The sequence below is a fragment of the Dipodomys merriami genome, unplaced genomic scaffold (genome assembly GCF_024711535.1).
Source record: "Dipodomys merriami isolate MVZ:Mamm:240054 unplaced genomic scaffold, mDipMer1.0.p SCAF_128, whole genome shotgun sequence".
Taxonomy (NCBI): Eukaryota; Metazoa; Chordata; class Mammalia; order Rodentia; family Heteromyidae; genus Dipodomys; species Dipodomys merriami.
In genome coordinates this window covers 388770-408354 of record NW_027202582.1, presented here as the reverse complement: position 1 = coordinate 408354, position 19585 = coordinate 388770, and the positions used below count along the sequence as shown (strand labels likewise).

Here is a 19585-nt window from a genome sequence, read left to right as displayed (position 1 = left end):
GGCCTGAACTCTGGGCCTGGGCGTTGTCCCTCAGCTCTTCAGCTCAAGGCTAGCGCTCTACCACGTGAGCCACAGTGCCACTTCTGGCTTTTTTCTTTTTGCTTATGTGGTGCTGAGGAATCGAACCCAGGGCCTCAGGCATGCAAGGCAAGCGCTCTACCACGGAGCCATCTTTCTAGCCCCCCCAATTGTAATTTTAAATGTCCTCTTTTCCATTATTTATCTTATTTATTCGTTTTCCAGACTTTACCAGTCGCTATGAAAGATTCTTTTACTTAATCAGCAGCCAGTTCTTGGAATTGGTTAAAACCGTGTCACCTTGATGAAAGTATCTTTCTGTTTTGCTTTTCTGGAGGCTTGTGTCCTGGGACAAACACAAAGAAATTAACAAAGCAATAAACACACATGAAAATTCATAGAAAATATACATGCACACATGCATAATTTAGAGTGTGAAGATCACCACCAGCTTGGGTTAAAGCTGTGGATTCTGCCAGAAAGACACAGCAAAAGGCCTCCCACACAGGTCAGGACTAGGAAAGGTAGCTTTGCTGCCCTAAATTCTAGGGCATTGGCCAAAGGGGTCTTTGGAAAAGAAAAGGGATGCATACAATATTTTTAAAATCCTTTCCCACTATTAAAAAAAATCACTCTCTTTGCTACACCTCCCTCCTTTTCACTCCCTCCCCCTCAGGGTTTTCATTCTAGAAGGCAACGCATACCATCCAAGATGTGTTGTCATTTGTGAGAGGGGTTTTAGTTCTGTCTCCAGATTCTCGAGAGGCCAAGACTGTCCTCAGGCCTTTAATACTTGGCAGTACCATGAGTTCACTGGGTGGAAGGGTGCTGGGTTTGGTGTGTGACACATGAGGGCAGAGGAGACCTAATTTTCTCCTGTTTTACACTAAACTTACTGGTACAGGCTGCACAGAGGTAGCCTGTGTGGGTCTCAGGGTACACATGAGGCCATTGTTCAAAAAGGATGAGACTATTCCAAAGGCACTGAGTGCTGGAGAGAGCCTGGGTCCGAGCCTGCGTAGGAGACTGTGGCTCCAGGTTCCATTTTGTCTTCTCACCACAGAGCATTAACACACAACTTCTGTAGGGGTAGCTAGTGGTGTTACTCACTCATTTTCGATGTCTTGGATGGAGTCAGGCAGCAGCTGATTTCTGGTCTCAGGAAGGAGGAGGACTGCAAGGCTGGCCAGGAGGGAGAAGCCTCCATAGATGAACCAGGGCCAGGATGCAGAATATATCGTCAGCATCATCAAGAGGGGAGCCAGGGCCGACCCAATGCTCCCAGTAAACCCAATGATTCCTGAAGCTGTTGCCCTTAGAGCACAGACAATACAAAAATAAAAGTCAGGCACCTGGGGCTCACGCCTGGAATCCTAGCAACTCAGAAAGCTGAGATATGAGGATTACTCTTCGAAGCCAGCTTGGGCAGGAAAGTCCATGGGACTCTTATCTATAATTAACCACAAAAGAGCCAGAAGTGGAGTTGTGGCTCAAGGGGCAGAGTGTTAGCCTTGACCAAAAAGAGCTCAGGGATAGCACCCAGGTCCTGAGTTCAAGCCCCAGGGCCAGCACCAACCAACACAAACTCATACTTTGTGACTTTGTGACTTACCAATTTGCATCAATCATGAGAGATATCACAACTAAGTATTTAGAATCAGAATGCTTAGAATACAATTGTGCATTTGAAATATTCTTCCTTATTTGCTAGCATATTTTCTCAAGTTGAGACTTTTTTTGTGTGCTGTTCCTGGGGCTTGAACTCAGGGACTGGGTGCTGTCTCTGAATTATTTTTTGCTCAAGACTAGTACTCTACCATTTGAACCACAGCTCCATTTCTGGCTTTTTTTTGGTGACTAATTGAAGATAAGAGTCTTATGGACTTTCTTGCTCAGGCTCACTCTGAGCCATGATCCTCAGATCTCAGCCTCCTCAGTAGCTAGGATGACAGATGTAAGCTACCAGCACCTGGCTGAAAATTCTTTGTCACTTAACTACTACATTACTCCTAGCTCCTACCTTATTAGTCCCTCGTAAGATAATAAGAGATGTATATTAATGGTACGTAAATGGACTTAACACCAGAAAAGTATTTGGAAACTTGGGCTATCATATTTTTTAGAAAAATCACAAGGGAAGGCACAGAAATGGAGCGACAAAGGGCAAACAAATTCAGCAGTACTCATTAGACACTATATTGAAAATATAACTTCTAGGTAGAGGAAGGAGAAACTGGGAGAGAGTGGGAGAGGGGTGACATTGTCCAAAAAGAAATGCGTTCCTTACCTTACTATAATCATTCCATATCACCTTTATCATAACAATGAAAAAACACCAACCACAACTGATTGCGTTTGCTAACTACCCAGTACTAGTTTTCTTCCTTTGATGAATCCATGATCTGAGAAAGGTGTTTGGATCCTAACAGGAAACACATGAGGTTCTGTACCTGATTACGGTGGGGAGTAGTTCATTTGAATGCGTCAGACAACAAGTAATGGAAGCATACAGAAGGCATCCTCCTAAAGTTGACAGAATCAGGCGCAGGGTCAGCATTTCTGGAGAGAGGAAGAACCGGGAGAGTCAGGAAGTCCCAGCTGCTGGAATCCGCATTCGCATCACCCTTATTGGAGTGGGCACAAGTACAATATACATAGTAGAGAAGCTATATAGAAGCAGTGCCTGCAGCGGCTAATAAGGTAAGACACGAGACATCTGCTTATTTTGATAATGGTAAAGCAAAGGTTCTAAATAAATGTATTCGTTCTTCTTGCACCTGGATAAAGATGGAGTGAGATATTCAGAACTTCACTATCTTTTCCTTCCTTCCCTCCCTCCCTCCCTCCCTTCCTTCCTTTTGTCCTTTTCTATTCTTTTCTTTCCTTTTTCTTTTTGTTGGTCGTGGGGCTTGAACTCTGGGCCTGGGTGCTGTTCCTCAGCTCTTCAGCTGAAGACTAGCGCTCTACCACTTGAGCCACAGTACCCTTCCAGCCTTTTCTGTTTATGTGGTGCTGAGGAATCAAACCCAGTGCCTTATTCATACAAAGCAAGCACTCTACCACTGAGCCACCTTCCCAGCCCTTTTTCATTTTTTTTTTTTTTTTTTTTTTTTTTGTATGTGTGCAGGTCCTGGGGCTTGAAATCAGGGCCTGAGCACTGTTCCTGAGTTTCTTTGCTTAAGGCTAGCACTCTACCACTTGAGCCACAGCTGCACTTCCAGCTTTTTGGTGGTTAATTAGAGATAAGTTTTACAGATTTTCTTGCTGGCTTTGAACTGTGACCCTCAGATCTCAGCCTTCAGAGTTGCTAGGATAACAGGCATGGACCATTGGTGTCCAGCTTTGTTTTTTCATGTCAAGATAATTCCAGAAACCAGGGTTGCATTTGTGTTGACCTAAAAAGGAGACCCATGAGTGGACACACAAAGAATTCAGGAAGTAAATTTGTACCTAAAGCTAGAGTAACAAGATAAAGCTGGACGGAGGAAATGCCAGCATGCTAGACTCTACCCATCTGCTTTGACACGTGTGACTAACATAAATTTTAGACAGCAATTTGTCCTATTTATTTATTTATTTTGTCAGTTGTGGGGCTTGAACTCTGGGCCTGAGCCCTGTCTTTGAGCTCTTCAGCTCAAGGTGAGCACTCTACCACTTGAGCCACCGCACCACTTCCTGTTTTCTTGTGGTTAATTGGAGATAAGAATCTCACGAACTTAGGGTGAGGGTGGCTCAGTGGTAGAGTGCTTACCTTGCATGCATGAGGCCCTAGGTTTGATTCCTCAGCACCACATAAGCAAAAAGAAAAAAGCCGGAAATGGCACTGTGGCTCAAGTGGTAGAGCACTAGCCTTGAGCTGAAGAGCTGAGGGACAGCGCCCAGGCCCAGAGCTGAAGCCCCATGACCGGCCTCCCCCCCCCCCCCCAAAAAAAAAAAGAGAATCTCACGAACTTTCCTGCCCAGACTGACTTTGAACCTCGATCCTCAGATCTCAGCCTCCTGAGTAGCCACCGTCACCTGGCTCTTTCTTCTTTGTTTTCTTTTCTCTTCTTTCTTTTTTTGGTATGGGTCCTGGGGCATGAACTCTGGACTTAGATGCTGTCCCTGAGCTTTTTTTTTGGTGGTTTAGTGAAGATAAGAGGCTCAGAGACTTCCCTGCCTGGGCTGGCTTGGAACGGCAATCCTCAGATCTCAGTCTCTTGAATAGTTAGGAGTACAGGTGTGAGCCACTGGTGCCCTTCTTAGGCCTATTTATTTTCTTTTCTTTCCTTTTTTTTCTTCTTAGGCCTATTTCTTATAGAGGTGATCTGAGGGAAAGGAGAGAACGTTTTCCTTTTTTATCCTGTGTGTTTTCCTCACCTTGAGGCACAAAGATGTTGGCCAGAATGGATATTCCCGCCAGGGACGTGAAAAGAACTTGACTTATTCGACGGCCCAGGTGATTCATTGCAAGAAATGCTACATAATTGGCTGGTAAATTCAGTACACCAAAGAGAATCTGCAGGAGGAAAACATTACTCCCCAAGTCCTGGAGGTTGAGAAACAGGCCAAAAAAGGACACACATATTGCACATCTGTAGTGAACAGAGAGAAAGAAGTTTAAAATTGTACAACTGATTGTCGTATTGGCCCAGGCAGCCAGCTGTTGCTGTTAAAATAGAAATGTATGTTGGGTGCTGGTGGCTTGTGTCAGTAACCCTAGATACTTAGGAGGCAGACATCTAAGAATCACAGTTCTAAGCCAGTCCAGGCTTAGATAAGAGTCTGTGAGACTCTTATCTCTAGTTAACTACCAAAAAGCTGGATAGCTGGATGTGCAACTTTGGCTCAAGTGATAGAACACTAGCTTTGAGCACAAAAGCTCATAGATATGCCCAGGCCTTGAGTCCAAGACTCAGGACCATTGGACAGATGAACGGACACACACACACACACACACACACACACACAAATATATGTATAGATAAATGTATATCTTTATATGAATGTTCCTTTATAAGTAGTAATGTTAGGTTTGCCATACAATGGTTATATGATAATGAGGTTCTCATTGTTATGGTTTTGTTGTTTTGAGGGGGAACATATATTGTGGAGGATACATTTGATCTGATTTTGATCTTACTGATGGTTATTTACATATGGAAGCATTGTTGAGCCGTACTTACTTTTCCTTTGCTATTTTGCCTTCATTACAGTGGACACAAACAACAAAGCTATCATGGTCTACACCTTAATTGTAGTTCTTAGAATCGACTGCTAGTGATCCAGAAAACTCAGCATAGTGAATTCTGTGTCTGTGCTTCAAAACCCTCTCACCGCTGGGCACCATTGGCTCATACCTATAATCCTAGCTACTTAGGAGGCTGAGATCTGAGGATCACAGTTCAAAGCTAGCCCAGGCAGGAAAGTCTGTGAGACTCTTTTGTCCAATTAACCACCAGAAAACCAGAAGTGGCGCTGTGGCTCAAGCAGTAGAGTGCTCGCCTTGAGCTGAAGAGCACAGGGACAGCGCCCAAGCCCAGAGTTCAAGCCCCATGACTGACAATGCCCCCCCCCCAAAAAAAAACCCACAACCCTCTCACCACCTCTAACCCAAGCGATACACCTTGTACCCTTGGAAGGGAGGCATGGCGTTCCCTCTCTGCTGTACTCATAGGAACTGTGTGAGGCCCACCTCGTAAAACACAGGAGGCAGATCCGCTTACACAGGTTGAGGTTGTAGAACAAATCACTCAGAGCACATTTCATCTGTGCGGCCTCCAGCTCCTCCTTCATGGTGGATCTCAAAACCTGCGATGACCATCACAACAAACTTGAAATTGTCTCAAAATGGTGGACACTGTAGGGAACACCAGGCACCCATGGTGGACAAGATTGGTGACTATTATTTCTGCCCAGTGGGATGTATAGACATTGAAGAGTCATACAATTGGTGTAAAATGTGAACACAGTAAATTCTGTCACAAAGTCAAATGACCAGGAGACAATAGAGAAGAAAAGAGAGTATAGGTTTGTTTATCTAGCTACAAAGAAAATGTCAGCTGGTGGCTCACACCTATAATCCTAGCTACTCAGGAGGCTGAAATCCTAGGATCATGGTTCAAAAGCCAGCCTGGGCAGGAAAGTCTGTGAGACTCATCTCCAATGAACCACTCCAAAACCAGAAGTAGAGCTATGGCTCAAAGTGGTAGAGTGTTAGCCATGAGTAAAAGAGCTCAGGGAAAGCACACAGGCCCAGAGTTCAAGCCCCAGGACCAACCAAACAAAAAAACAAACTCCAAAGTTCCTGCTTCACACCCAATCATGAGGATTGTGTGTGGCTTACAGGGAGAGGTAATCACTTCAAGAAGGCTTTCAACTGGGGGACTGAATACAACTCCATGTCATTGATTTCTGAGCCTTGAACTAACCAGAGATGTTGCCCATGTCTGTTTAACAGGATCACAGAAAACATCTGATTTTTTCAGTTATAGCATACCCAGAAAACTGAACAATTTTCACCCAAATATTTAAGTGCCAGAAATGATTTCCATCTTATAAAACATGAAGATCTTGGATTGTCTGTATTACACACAGGGCAGACTCCATTAACTACACAGTCCAAAGCTGGTCCTTAATTACTCTGCACACAATTTCCAATTTAAGTATATTTTCCCTCATATGTGGAAGATAGACCTAAATGATATACATATACACACATATATGTGTATACCTATATAATATAAACATAAAATATATGTATATATGTATATACATAGATACACACATGTATCAATGTATATCTATGCACACATATATATGCATAGATCATGTTTGTAATTGTAGGACTATTTGAGGGCATTAGGGTGTCAAGGAAGGATAAGAAGAATGATAAAGTGAATAAAATCAAAATACATTATATCTCTGTGTGAAGATGGCATAACAAACCTCACTGTAAGATGTTGAATTAGAGAGTTAAGGGGAGAGGTAAGAGGACAGAGAGGATTCATGTGATTGAAATACAACATATGCATGTTTGAAATGTCATGAGGGGTCACCTTTGAGCAACCAACATACACTTAGAAGCAAATGAGAGGGGTGTAAAACAGGCCCTGTTCAGGGGTGGGCCCTGTGGGAGGGGGAGGGGCTACCAAGGAGGGTAAAGGAGAGTTGATATGGTGGAAGCACTTTACCTACATGTATACATTCAAGAATGGGGGTATTGAAGGAGTGTGGTGACGTGTGTGATTGGTGGGGTACAGTACGCATGCATGGAAAGTGACAATGAAGCCCTTGTGTACAACTAATGTATGCTAATAAAAATGTGAAAATCAAGGATAAAATCATGGCGGGGGGGGCATGTACACACTTTATGGCTAGGTGAAAGGAATGACATTATGTTAAGTGAAACAAACCAGATACAGAAAGATAAACTGCCACAAGATGTCACACTCATCTGTGAAATCTAAAAATATTGACTTCACGGGGGTGGAATATGCTGGAAGTTACCAAAGCCTGGAGTCATGAAGGGAGTATGAGGGTATTGGGGAGAACTTGGTCAAAGGATGCATAATTATAGTGAGATAGGAAGAGTAAGTTCCAAGGAGGCCCTTCTACAGTCATATGACTGTTACCAATGTCAATTACTGTGCTCTTAGCAAATGTAAAAGAAGTGGTGTTCTGTGCTCTCACCACAAAAAGGATATGTGAGGGAATGAATTTAATTAGCTAGATTTGACCATCCCACCATATAAATCTACACACACATACACACACTCACACACACACACACACACACACACGTTTCTAAACATGTTGTTGTAACAAAACAACATTACCTATCAATTAATAAACAATGAAATAAATATAAAGCCTATAATCCATGCTGGAATTTTTGGAGATTAAATTCAAAGGAGCAAAAGGAAGAAAAAAAGAATCAAATGTTGTTTCTTTGGAATAAAATACATGTCCAGTATTCTTTACTGATACTACATTGAGCTTCTGGACACCAAGTAATACATATGTGTGTGTGTGTGTGTGTGTGTGTGTGAGAGAGAGAGAGAGAGAGAGAGAGAGAGAGAGAGAGAGAGAGAGAGAGAGAGAGAGAGAGAGAGAGAGAGAGAGAGAGAGAGAGAGAAAGAGAGGGAGAGAGAGATGGAGAGGAGAGAGGGAGAGGGAGAGGGAGAGGTTAAGTCTTTCCTCTATCTCATAACAGCCGCTGTCCAGCCCACTCACCTCCACAGTTAGCGTGTCTCTATAATTCTTCACTCCATTTATGCGCGCAGCTCTCCACAGCTCCTTTAAGGCTTCCTGGGGTTTATTGGTGATAATCAGCCACCGAGCAGACTCTGCCAGACACCTGATCAAAGACGCCATGGAAGTGCAGCCAACTCTTACCTGCTCATTTCCCCATTACCTTTAACCTGTGGGCTCCATTTCTCTTTAAAATCAAATCCATCACTTTCTCAGTTACATCAGGAAGTATCACTTTATGTTGTTTGTCACCATAACGAGGAAATGGAAACAGAGATCTGCAAAGGTCTTGGGCTCCTATCGGAGTTGGATACAAATTTACTGTGGAGATCAGGAGCTGGAGTCTGAGGGATACCTACAGGTATAGACTTTACCAACTTCCTTGCAGGAGCAAAAACATAAACATTCATAGTTATAAGTGAACCAATTCTGCCTTCTTTTTTTCTGAAATAAGAACCTCCCACACAGAGAGACCAAAGGAGGATACTCTTAGGTTAGGAACAAAAAGGCACAAAAACCTATGTGCATCTGATCCTACATATTGAAATGAACTCCAGGAAATAGAAGCTAGAGGTTTATTAGTTTGTAGCAACAACCTTTTTGTCTTGTTTATTTATCTCTGTCCTTGGGAGGGTAAGGCGGGGACATAGATATGGAGGGACAAATGCAGCAGTGGTACTCACTACACACTATGTAGAAAATGAACTGGACAACATGTAGGTCGAGACAGGAGGGAAAAACTGGGAGAGACTGAGGGAAGGGGTGACATTGTCCAAAAGGAAATGTACTCTTTACCTGACTTATATAACTGTAACCCCTCTGTATACCACCTTTATAATAATAATAAAAATTAAATAGTAATAGGGGCTGGGAAGGTGGCTCAGTGGTAGAGTGCTTGCCTCGCATTCATGAGGTCCTGGGTTCAATTCCTCAGCACCACACAAATAGAAAAAGCCAGAAGTGGTGCTATGGCTCAAGTGGTAGAGCACTAGCCTTGAACTGAAGAGCTGAGGGACAGTGCCCAGGCCCAGAATTCAAGCCCCACGATGACCACCACTACCAACAACAAAATAATAATAAAAAAGAACCTACAAATTATTTTTGTACATTGTTAGATGATGGACTGGAAATCACTTCTGTTCCTAGCAGTTGGGAGGTATCTGGCTACCAGAGCAAGCAAAAATCTTCTTAGATTTTTTGTCTGTGTGATGGGACAGCAAGGTCACAAAGTTGGTAGATCTGTTATGAGGATGAAATGATGTACTAGATAATTCTACCAGCGGTACATTCTGCTTGTCCTAACTCATGTCACTATATTATATCTTAATTGTTTCTCTGGAAGTTCTTTTTTTTTTTTTTTTTGGTCGTGGTAATTGAACTCAGGGCCTCTACTCAAGGCTATTTCTCTACTACTTTGAGCTACAGCTCTACTTCTGGTGGTTCATTGGAGATCAGTGTCTCATGGACTTTACTGTCTGGGTTGACTTCAAACTGTGATCCTCAGATCTCAGCCTCCTGACTGGCTAGGATTACAGGTGTGAGCCATCAGCGCCTGGCTTTCTGGAAGTTATTTCTAAGCAAATAGTAATCTCACGATGACTTGACCTTGTTGAAGTACAGCATATTCCTTCTTGAGGAACAAAAGGGAGGATCCACACAATAGATGTAAACTGTCCAATTTGACCCAAATTTTAAATAGGGGAAACTGTGCTGCTCTTTCACTGAATGGGTCTTGGCAATTTTCTTCTGTTTCTCATGTGTATCACTTCCAAAATGAAAATCACTAAAATATTCTCCACTGAGTATTTCCTTGCAAAGCCATATGGAAGATGCAATTTAATCTTCAAAATATTTTTCTCTGTGAAGGGAAACACTTCCTCTTATCATCTTACCAATAAAAACGTACTAGCAAGGGCGGTTAGAAAGATCGAGGAAAACAGGAGAGGGTACATTGCTGGAGTCTATTTTTAGGGCTACTTAGAGTGTACTTAGTTAAATTTTAATATTAATTATATATTTACATATATACTATTTTAATTAGGTAGTTGTTCTAAAGAGTTTCAAGTCTAGAAATCAGGTTATGAGTACAATGCATCTTGATCAATGTCATTCTTTTTTTTGGGGGGGGTCCAGTCATGGGGCCTGAACTCTGGGCCTGGGTGCTGTCCCTCAGCTCTTCAGCTCAAGGTTAGCGCTCTACCACGTGAGCCACAGCGCCACTTCCGGCTTTTCTTTTTCCTGCTTATGTGGTGCTGAGGAATCGAATCCAGGGCCTCAGGCATGCAAGGCAAGCACTCTACCACTGAGCCACCTTCCCAGCCCTGAATGTCATTCTTTTAATCATCCTCCCCATGGTTCCCTCGCCCATCCCTACCCTCGTTATGTAGTTCAGTTTTTACATAATGTACACTGAATATAATGACTGCATTTGCTTCCCCTTTCTCCCTCCAATATGTCCCCACTCATTGCTTTCTATTGTAACTGTATCATATGGAATGTTTGGGGGTACAATAAGACTTAAATTACTTGTTATTTATCAAAATATATGAATGTAATGGGATAAAATACATGCTATGCTGTTACTAAATAAAATGCAGAAATCTCAGTTCAGTGGAAATTTCCTATGAACACTGGATAGTTTTCAGTATGATGTCTATTGCAATATCTGGATATAAGTTTATCAAAATATTTGTTGGTTATCTTTTTTTTTTTTTTTGGGTCCGTCGTGGGGCCTGAACTGTGGGCCTGGGCGCTGTCCCTCAGCTCTTCAGCTCAAGGCTAGCGCTCTACCTCTTGAGCCACAGCTCCACTTCTGGCTTTTTTCATTTTGCTTATGTGGTGCTGAGGAATCGAACCCAGGGCCTCGAGCATGCAAGGCAAGCGCTCTACCACTGAGCCACCTTCCCAGCCCTTTGTTGGTTATCTTACATTGAGATTTGCTTCATTGTTTTGATTTTCACATGACAGCTCTACTTGGTCTGCTTTTAAAATGATACATAGACACATATTGGGCCCATATTGATCAGGTATTGGTTCAGGATCAGATGAAGTTCTTGTTTCCTAGTCCCATCAACATCCTTATCACAAAACCCCATAAGACAAAGAAAGGAAGTTCATACCTTTTAGACATAAATAAGAGAAACATTGGTACTGATATCACCAGCTGGAGGATGTACCAATTTCGAATAAGAAAAGCCACGCTGCCCAGGACTATCTGTCCAAAACTAGTGGCACAAACTGCCAATGCTATTCCCAGGGCTTGGAATTGGGGCTTTATCCACTCTATAACTGAGAGACAACATGAATCACGTCTTGACATCAAATAAAGATGGAATATCAAAGGTCAGATTCAAGGTCAGTGTCCAGGATGGAAGGTTTGACTTACGGAGCATAGGGACAATTGTCATTAGGCCGGAGGTTGACGTCCCAACCAGGGAGCGCAGGAAGCAGTAAGCTATGAAGTTAGGAGCAAAGGCTGCACACATTTCAAAAACAGTCAGTGTCAACAAACAACTCACGATAACTAACCTCCTCCCAAACCTAAGAGAAAGGAAAAGACTACATTATGGAAACAATAAAGGCATCTGTGTTAATTAGCACAAAAAGAAGGGCACTGAAGTGATTGAGAGTCAAATAATCAGCAGCAGATATCCTCAATAACAGCTCTGTACACACAAGCAACTCTGTGTCTGGAAATAGAGATTGGAGGTTTTAAAGCTGCTTCTCCACAAATGGTTTGCCTGGCAATCTGGGGCCTGGGCACTGTCCCTGAGTTCAAGCTCTATCCCTGGAGTGGAGGGGGGGGGGTAGGGGTAGGGGTGTGTGTGGAGGAATTATTTCCTAGACTAGATGATTTATGTTGTAATCTCCTTCTCCCTCTCTTTCTCTCTCCCTCCCTCCCTCCCTCCCTCCCTCCCTCCCTTCCTTCCTTCCTTCCTTCCTTCCTCTCCTCTCTCCCCTCCCCTCCCCTTCCCTCCCTTTCCCTTCCCTTCCTTCTTTTCTGTACTGGTACTGGGACTTGGACTTAGGGCCTGGTTGCAGTCCTGAGCTTTTTCACTCAAGCCACAGCTCATTTCTGGCTTTGTTCTGGCAAAATGGAGATGAAGATCTTATGGACTTTTCCTGCTAGCTACCTTCAAACTGATTCTTTTTTTTTTTTTTGTCTGTCATGGGGCTTGAACTCTGGGCCTGGGCGCTGTCCCTCAGCTCTTCAGCTCAAGGCAAGCGCTCTACCACTTGAGCCACAGTGCCACTTGTGGTTTTCTGGTGGTTTATTGGAGATAAGAGTCTCATGGACTTCCCTGCCTGGGCTGGCTTTGAACAAGATCCTCAGGTCTCAGCCTCCTGAGTAGCTAGGATTTACAGGGGTGAGCCACCGGTGCCCCACTCAAACTGAGAATTTTAGTTCTCAGCCTCCTAGTATACTGGATTACGGGGATGAATGTTTTTCAATTCACTAACTTTTGTTGTGTGGTACTGAAATCTGAGCCTGCTGGGCATGTGTTCTTGGCCAACGACTCCAGCCCTTAGTGACTGACCCCTGAGCTTGTTTGTTCCCATCTTCTGTTGAATCTCCATAGTCAAAAGTTCAATTCTGTGATTGCAGTTTTCATCTCTAGATGTCTGGTTAGCTCTTTTATTAAAATAATTCTTATCTTTTTTGATATTATCATTTAAAAATATATTACTTTCTATTTCTCTTAGTTATTGTCCATGTTTTTGTTCATTTTTGAAGCATATTTAAGACATTTCTTTTAATGTGTTTGCCTATTAAGTGTTTGGGTTTGCTTGGAGATTGTTGCCATGGTATTTTCTCTTTGAATGAATCGTATTTCCTTTTTTCTTTTCATAAGTTCATGCTTTTGTAAATCCGGTCACTTGAGGACCATAATGTGGAAGTTCTTGAATTAAGATTCTTTATAGTTAGCTGGATTTTCTGACTTTTTTTTTTTTTTTTTTTTTTGGTCAGTCATGGGGCTTGAACTCTGGACTTGGGCACTGTCTCTGCACTCTTCAGCTCAAGGCAAGTGCTCTACCACTTGAGCCACAGTGCCACTTCTGGTTGTCTATCCTTTTTTTTTTTTTTGACTGCTGGGGATCAAAGCTAGGCCTTCATGTGTGAGGTAAAATCTCTACTCTTGAGCTCTATATCTCCAGCCCAAAGACTACCTTCGTCATGCGCCAGCACTGAAACCTCTGTTCTTTTATATCAGTTTTTTTCTAATGTTCTAACACATACTTTTTGAATGCCAGAAGATCTTCCAGTTTTTTGCATCTTGACTTTTTTTCTGTGATGCTCCTTCAAGGCTCAACTTATTTTGCTCTGAGGCTAGAGCTCATCCTGATGTACAAAGTTAAAAGGCTCAGTGTTTTTATGAATATGCGCCTTATATGGCCATACATATGACGCTCTACATTCCTGCTTAACTCTGATGACTTTTTTGTGTGTACCAGTCCTGGGGCTTGAACTCAAATCCTGGTAACTGTCCCTGAGCTTTTTGAGCTTGTCTGTTGCTCTCCCACTTGAATCACAGTCCCACTTTCAGTTTTTTGGTGGTTTATTGGAGATGACGTCTCACAGACTTTCCTACCCAGGCTGGCTTTGAATCATGATCCTCAGATTGAGAGGATCTTGAATAGCTAGGATTACAGGTGTGAGTCACTGGTGCCCAGGTCTAATGGCTCTTGAATACCTTAATTCCCCAGAAAGTGACACTCAAGCCTTTCCTTTGGCCATCAGGTGTTACCTATCTTCCCTCCAAATCTCTTGCCTTTGGTGCTTGTGGGAAGTTATTTATCACACAACTTTTAGGAGTATTGCCTGATACACTGATGCCTAGGACCCAATTCTTTCTAAACAGGACTAGATGTTTGGTGTCATTCCTTCAGATGTCTCTCAAGTTAGAATACATGTGCATAGCAATTGCAAATAAGATCTCTTGTTCATATTTGGAGGAAGGAACTGGGTCTGAGCTGATACTTCAAGACCAAGGATTGTTACTGGGATAGGATGCGGTGTGACAAGCTTAAGGAAAAGATGCCACAGCATTTTTCCCCCCAATTTGAGGATGAGTCCCCTCCCCCTACTTTTAACTTGACATTCACTTGGTTGCTGTAATTTGTTGGCAGTTTTTCAGGTCACCAACATAAAGTTATACCATTTCTACTTGTTTTATGATCCTCCTATAGTGGAAGGAGAGTTTTCCATTTCCTTTTTTTTGGCGGTTGTGGGGCTTGAACTCTGGGCCTGGGCGCTTGTCCCTCAGCTCTTCAGCTCAAGGCGAGCGCTCTACCACTTGAGCTACAGCACCACTTTGGTTTTCTAGTGGTTTATTGGAGATAGGAGTCTCACGGTCTCTCCTGCCCGGGCTGGCTTTGAACCGCGATCCTCAGATCTCAGCCTCCTGAGTAGCTAGGATTACAGGCGTGAGCCACCAGCGCCCGGCGAGTTTTCCATTTCCTACATTCAAAACATGTTTTTATATGCTTAAAGTACATTGTTAACTATAAAAAGTTAATGATAAATTACTGAAAGTCTATGTGATCAAGAGTGGTTAAAAACCAACAAAGGAATCAAAATAAAAATATCCTATATTCTAATTATTCCCCTCCAAAATTAAAAAAAAAAAACAGAATATAGGACCAAATAAGAGAAGTTTAGTAAATCAAAATACAAGCAAAATGATAGAGCAAATACAACCATATCAGAAATTATATCATATATGAATGGACTGAAATCTCTAATGAGAAGGTAGAAATTATTAGATGGAACTACAACACAAAGACCCAAATTTGAGCATAGTTCATTGGCTAATTGAAAGTAAATGGAAAAAAAAGAACATGTAATTAGAACTGTTCTCTCACATTTTTTTTTTTTTTTTTTTTAGTTGGCCATGGGGCTTGAACTCTGAGCCTGGGCGCTGTCCCTCAACTCTTCAGCTCAAGGCGAGTGCTCTACCACTTGAGCTACAGCGCCACTTCCGGGTTTCTGGTGGTTTATTGGAGATAGGAGTCTCACGGTCTTTCCTGCCCGGGCTGGCTTTGAACCGCGATCCTCAGATCTCAGCCTCCTGAGTAGCTAGGATTACAGGCGTGAGCCACCAGCGCCCGGCTCTCACATTTTTTTCTACCACTTTTTCCCCATCCATAATCCTTCTTACATATTGATATCCTTAACAGGTACCTAGATTGCATGAAAAACAAAAGAGTTGGATAATGGAGAGTGATAGAGAGGATTTGTTTAATTGGACATACATTGTATACGTATAGTATGGAAATTGTAATTGGGAACCCTCCTTAGACAAGTAATGTATGCTAAAAAATCTTAATGACATTAAGTAAAAAATAAAAAGGAGTATGTAATACAATCTGTGTATATTTGCTCACAAAATATTGCTTTGACTAAAGCAAAAATAAAGAGGATGATGTGACTTCCCGATACACCACTAATGTATGCAAGTCTATGGCCTCAATGGTCTAATTGGCTATTCCATCCATCATATCTGGATGATTAAGAATAATGCCCATTCCCTGGGCACCATGGGCATTCAGTGCAGTGTCTGGGAGGGACTGAGCATAGTATTCCTGGTCAAGAGTGATCAAGCTATTTTTCAGTTCTGTGCATTCAAATAGAATCAGCCTGATGCAGTGATACATTTTTGGCTTCATTACCACAGTTAACTGTCATCTTAAAAAAAACTTTAAGTTGTAGCAACTTCTCTCTTTTTTTTTTTTTTTTGTCGGTTGTGGGTCTTGAACTCTGGGCCTGGGCGCTGTCCCTCAGCTCTTCAGCTCAAGGCGAGCGCTCTACCACTTGAGCTACAGCGCCACTTCCGGTTTTCTGGTGATTTATTGGAGATAGGAGTCTCACGGTCTTTCTTGCCTGGGCTGGCTTTGAACCGCGATCCTCAGATCTCAGCCTCCTGAGTAGCTAGGATTACAGGCGTGAGCCACCAGCGCCCAGCTGTAGCAACTTCTCTCTAAACCCTTTCTACAAACACCCCCATGCCTTGTGGGGATGACATTTCATTTCTTCACACAGGACTCAATCTTCTAAAAATAGCACTCTTGACACAGGCCAGGGATATTTCCATGTGTGTTTGTCTTTCCCCAGTGGCAAAGGTATACACACCCAGGGAAGGATAATTGGCACCAACTACCATGGATGAACAAGTCACTCACAGGCTGGTGAAAATACCCACTCATAGAACTGTGGATCAGATACACTTACTTGTCTGATAAACGGCCATAGAGTATGCTTCCTATTAGCATTCCAGCCATGAATAGGAATTTAGCTACTGAAATTAGTGACTGAGAGTCACATACCAGGTCCCACTGGAAGAGAAGGAAACCAACACAGGACAGCTTATAACCCTTCAGTGTACCTGATTGAAATCCCTAAACATAACCTATGCGTTTCATTAACTTACGTGTTTTATTATATCTGGCTCTTACCATCTTTTACAGCTTCCCTTTTCATCATTATCTGATTTCTACCTCAGTGGTACCCGGGTTTGCTTGCTAGGATGGTGCTCTACCACTTGAGTCACACCTCTGATTCTGTTGCTTTTGACTAGTTATTTATCTAGATAGAGCCTTGTGAACTTTTCTGGCTGTCTGTGCTGGTCTTCAATGACAAGCCTGTTGTTCCCAGCCTCCAGAGTTGATAGGATTACAGGCATTGACCTAGTGCCAGGCTGATGACTATTTAACCCCAATGGGAAGTTTTCAAACATGGTCATACATGGCCATCATGGGAAAGACAGGGGTGAAGGATGAAAGGGGGGGACACTGAACAAAATGCATGGAACTCATAAACTGACATGTTGAATTGAAACACTTGTGTACAACTACTTAATGATACTACTAATAAAACAATGTATAAGTCCTCATTATCATGCAGACTCATAGGACTCTACTGTGTGTAGAGTCTGGGGATTATGGATTTTTTTTTTCCTTTTTAAAATTACTTTTGTTATTAGCTGGTTATTGTGGCTCATTCTTCTAACACGAAGTATGTGATAGAGAAAGAGAGAATTGCAGTTTGAGGCCGGACTAGCCCCAAAGTTCACAAGACCCTCCCCCCTCAACCAAGAAAAAGCTGGGAACATAGGGGTATGTTTGTCATCCCAGCTGTGTGTGAAATGTAAATAGAATTCAGACCAGTCTAGCCTGGAAATAAAGGCAAGATACTATCTGGGTAATGGTGGCTCACATCTGAAATCCTAGATACTTAGTAGGTTGAGATGAGAAAATCATGGTTTGAAGCCAGCCTAGGCTAAAAAAAAAAAAAAAATCCATCTTCAACTCTCTAGCAAAATTCTAGAATGGAGGTGTGGCTCAAGTGAGCACCAGCAATGAGAAGGAACGTTGAACAAGAGTTAGAGACTTTGCCGGGCGCTGGTGGCTCATGCCTGTAATCCTAGCTACTCAGGAGGCTGAGATCTGAGGATCGCTGTTCAAAGCCAGCCCGGGCCAGCAGGAGAGACCATGAGACTCCTATCTCCAATAAACCACCAGAAACCGGAAGTGGCGCTGTAGCTCAAGTGGTAGAGTGCTCACCTTGAGCTGAACAGCTGAGGGACAGCGCCCAGGCCCAGAGTTCAAGCCCCATGGCCGACAAAAAAAAAAAAAAAAAAGAGTTAGAGACTTGAGGTGAAACCATAGTACTGATAAAAACAAAACAAAACAAAAAAAAAAACCCCTAAAGCCACAAGGGCTTGGGGCATGGTTCAGATAGTACAACAGCTCTCTATAGGTAGTACAAAATCCTAAGTTCAAATCCTTGTATCCTTCTCTATAGTTTATAAATGTGGATTAATAATACAAAGTGAAAAAACTGTGGTATTTCTGTATGTGCATATAATGTATTGTAATCATATTCATCTATCACTTCCTTTTTAAAATTTATTTTTGAAACTTATCTTTAAACAATTGTACAGAGGGCTGCAATTCAGCAAATCAGTTGCATCTTGAGCGATGTCATTCCTTCCATGATTCTCCCCAGCCTTCCCAGCCCTCACCCACACTCTTGAGTTTTGTTTTTTATTGCTTAAAAAAAAATTCTTCTTCTCCAAAGTTTCGATCAACCAGAAACTTAAAAATATCCATGATATTTCCAATTTAAAACCAAGCTGGATACTATTGGCTTTGTGTAACATTTGTATCAAAGCCCATGCACTAATTGTTTAAGCTATGGTTCTCTGAAGAATGAGAGCTCTATGAGTTTAGGGCCTCCTATGTGAACTTAGCAGATTCATCAACTATCTCTCTATCTGGTATTTAATATTGAAGCTAGAAGACTAAAAAATAAGCCTCTACCTTGTGACGAAAGGTTTGGAGCACTTCCATTACTTGTGTTATTTCTAAACACAATTTTCTCATTTCTAAAACAAAGCTTCCTACCTCGGTCACGATGGTAGAGACGAAGGAGCTGCGGTCATACACCCAGCCGTCCACACAGGGCTCTGTTTCTGCCTCACTCAGGTTCCAGAAGGTGCTGTTCAGGTGGAGGAGCTGCCATTGGGGATGGACAAAGCGCCGGCACTTCTCTGGCCTGAGGTTGGAGTCGAGTGGGATGGAGATTCTCAGGAGGTCCTCCTGGCTGAGGAGCCCAGTGCCATTGTCAGAGAGCGTGCCATTGTCGAGGATGCGCACCCAGCAGCGGTGCTCAGGCACGGCTGCCGTGAAGTTCTCCAATAGAACATGAATGAAGGCCAAGAAATTACACATCATAAGGAAAGCCACTTGAAGGATCTGGAATCTTCCCAGGCTGCCAACTTGCTCCAGAAGGTCGTGAAAGGCCATTGAACAATGACTATTCCCAAGAGGAGGCAAAATGTGAGTAGATAATCTCAAGGGGAAAAACGTTTCTTTTCTCTGAGGCTCACCACAGGGGCTTGATCCCGGCCACACTGGTTCACTGGGAGGCCCAGCAGAGTGCAGGAACTTGTTTCCCCCACATACTCGGAGTTAGGTAAGTTGTATTTTTACTTCAGAGTCACAAGGAAAAAAGATTTGGTAATACTTAGAATAATTCAATCTGTTAAAGATTTACTTTTCTGAAAAGGTTCATTGACTCCTACAGGATGAACCCTGGTCACCTGTGGACTTTGATGTGAAATTTTCTGTACCCAAACTAGTGTAAATTGACTAAGGGATTTTTTAGGCTATACACAGAGAAGTGATAGTGCTGGATCATACTGTACGGAGTTCTAGTTTTAATTTTTTTTTTTTTTTTTTGGGTCCAGTCATGGGCCTGAACTCTGGGCCTGGGCGCTGTCCCTCAGCTCTTCAGCTCAAGGCTAGCACTCTACCATTTGAGCCACAGTGCCAC

General features: G+C 42.7%; 1 protein-coding gene across 2 annotated transcripts; it reads right to left on the bottom strand.

Annotated features, from left to right (window-relative positions):
* Nucleotides 1-208: 208 nt before the first annotated feature.
* Nucleotides 209-19231, bottom strand: LOC138824236 (organic anion transporter 7-like). Of its 2 annotated transcripts, XM_070017921.1 has the most exons (10): nucleotides 18655-19231; nucleotides 16481-16584; nucleotides 11636-11790; nucleotides 11370-11538; nucleotides 8233-8356; nucleotides 5693-5808; nucleotides 4378-4592; nucleotides 2469-2577; nucleotides 1129-1332; nucleotides 209-364 (listed from the first exon to the last, which is right to left on the bottom strand). In XM_070017921.1, the coding sequence occupies exons 1-10, from the start codon at nucleotides 19054-19056 to the stop codon at nucleotides 304-306; spliced, it is 1659 nt and encodes a 552-aa protein (XP_069874022.1). In that variant the 5' UTR covers nucleotides 19057-19231; the 3' UTR covers nucleotides 209-303. The 2 variants fall into 2 exon arrangements, with proteins under 2 accessions (XP_069874022.1, XP_069874023.1); XM_070017922.1 differs by lacking the exons at nucleotides 11370-11538; nucleotides 11636-11790.
* Nucleotides 19232-19585: the final 354 nt, after the last annotated feature.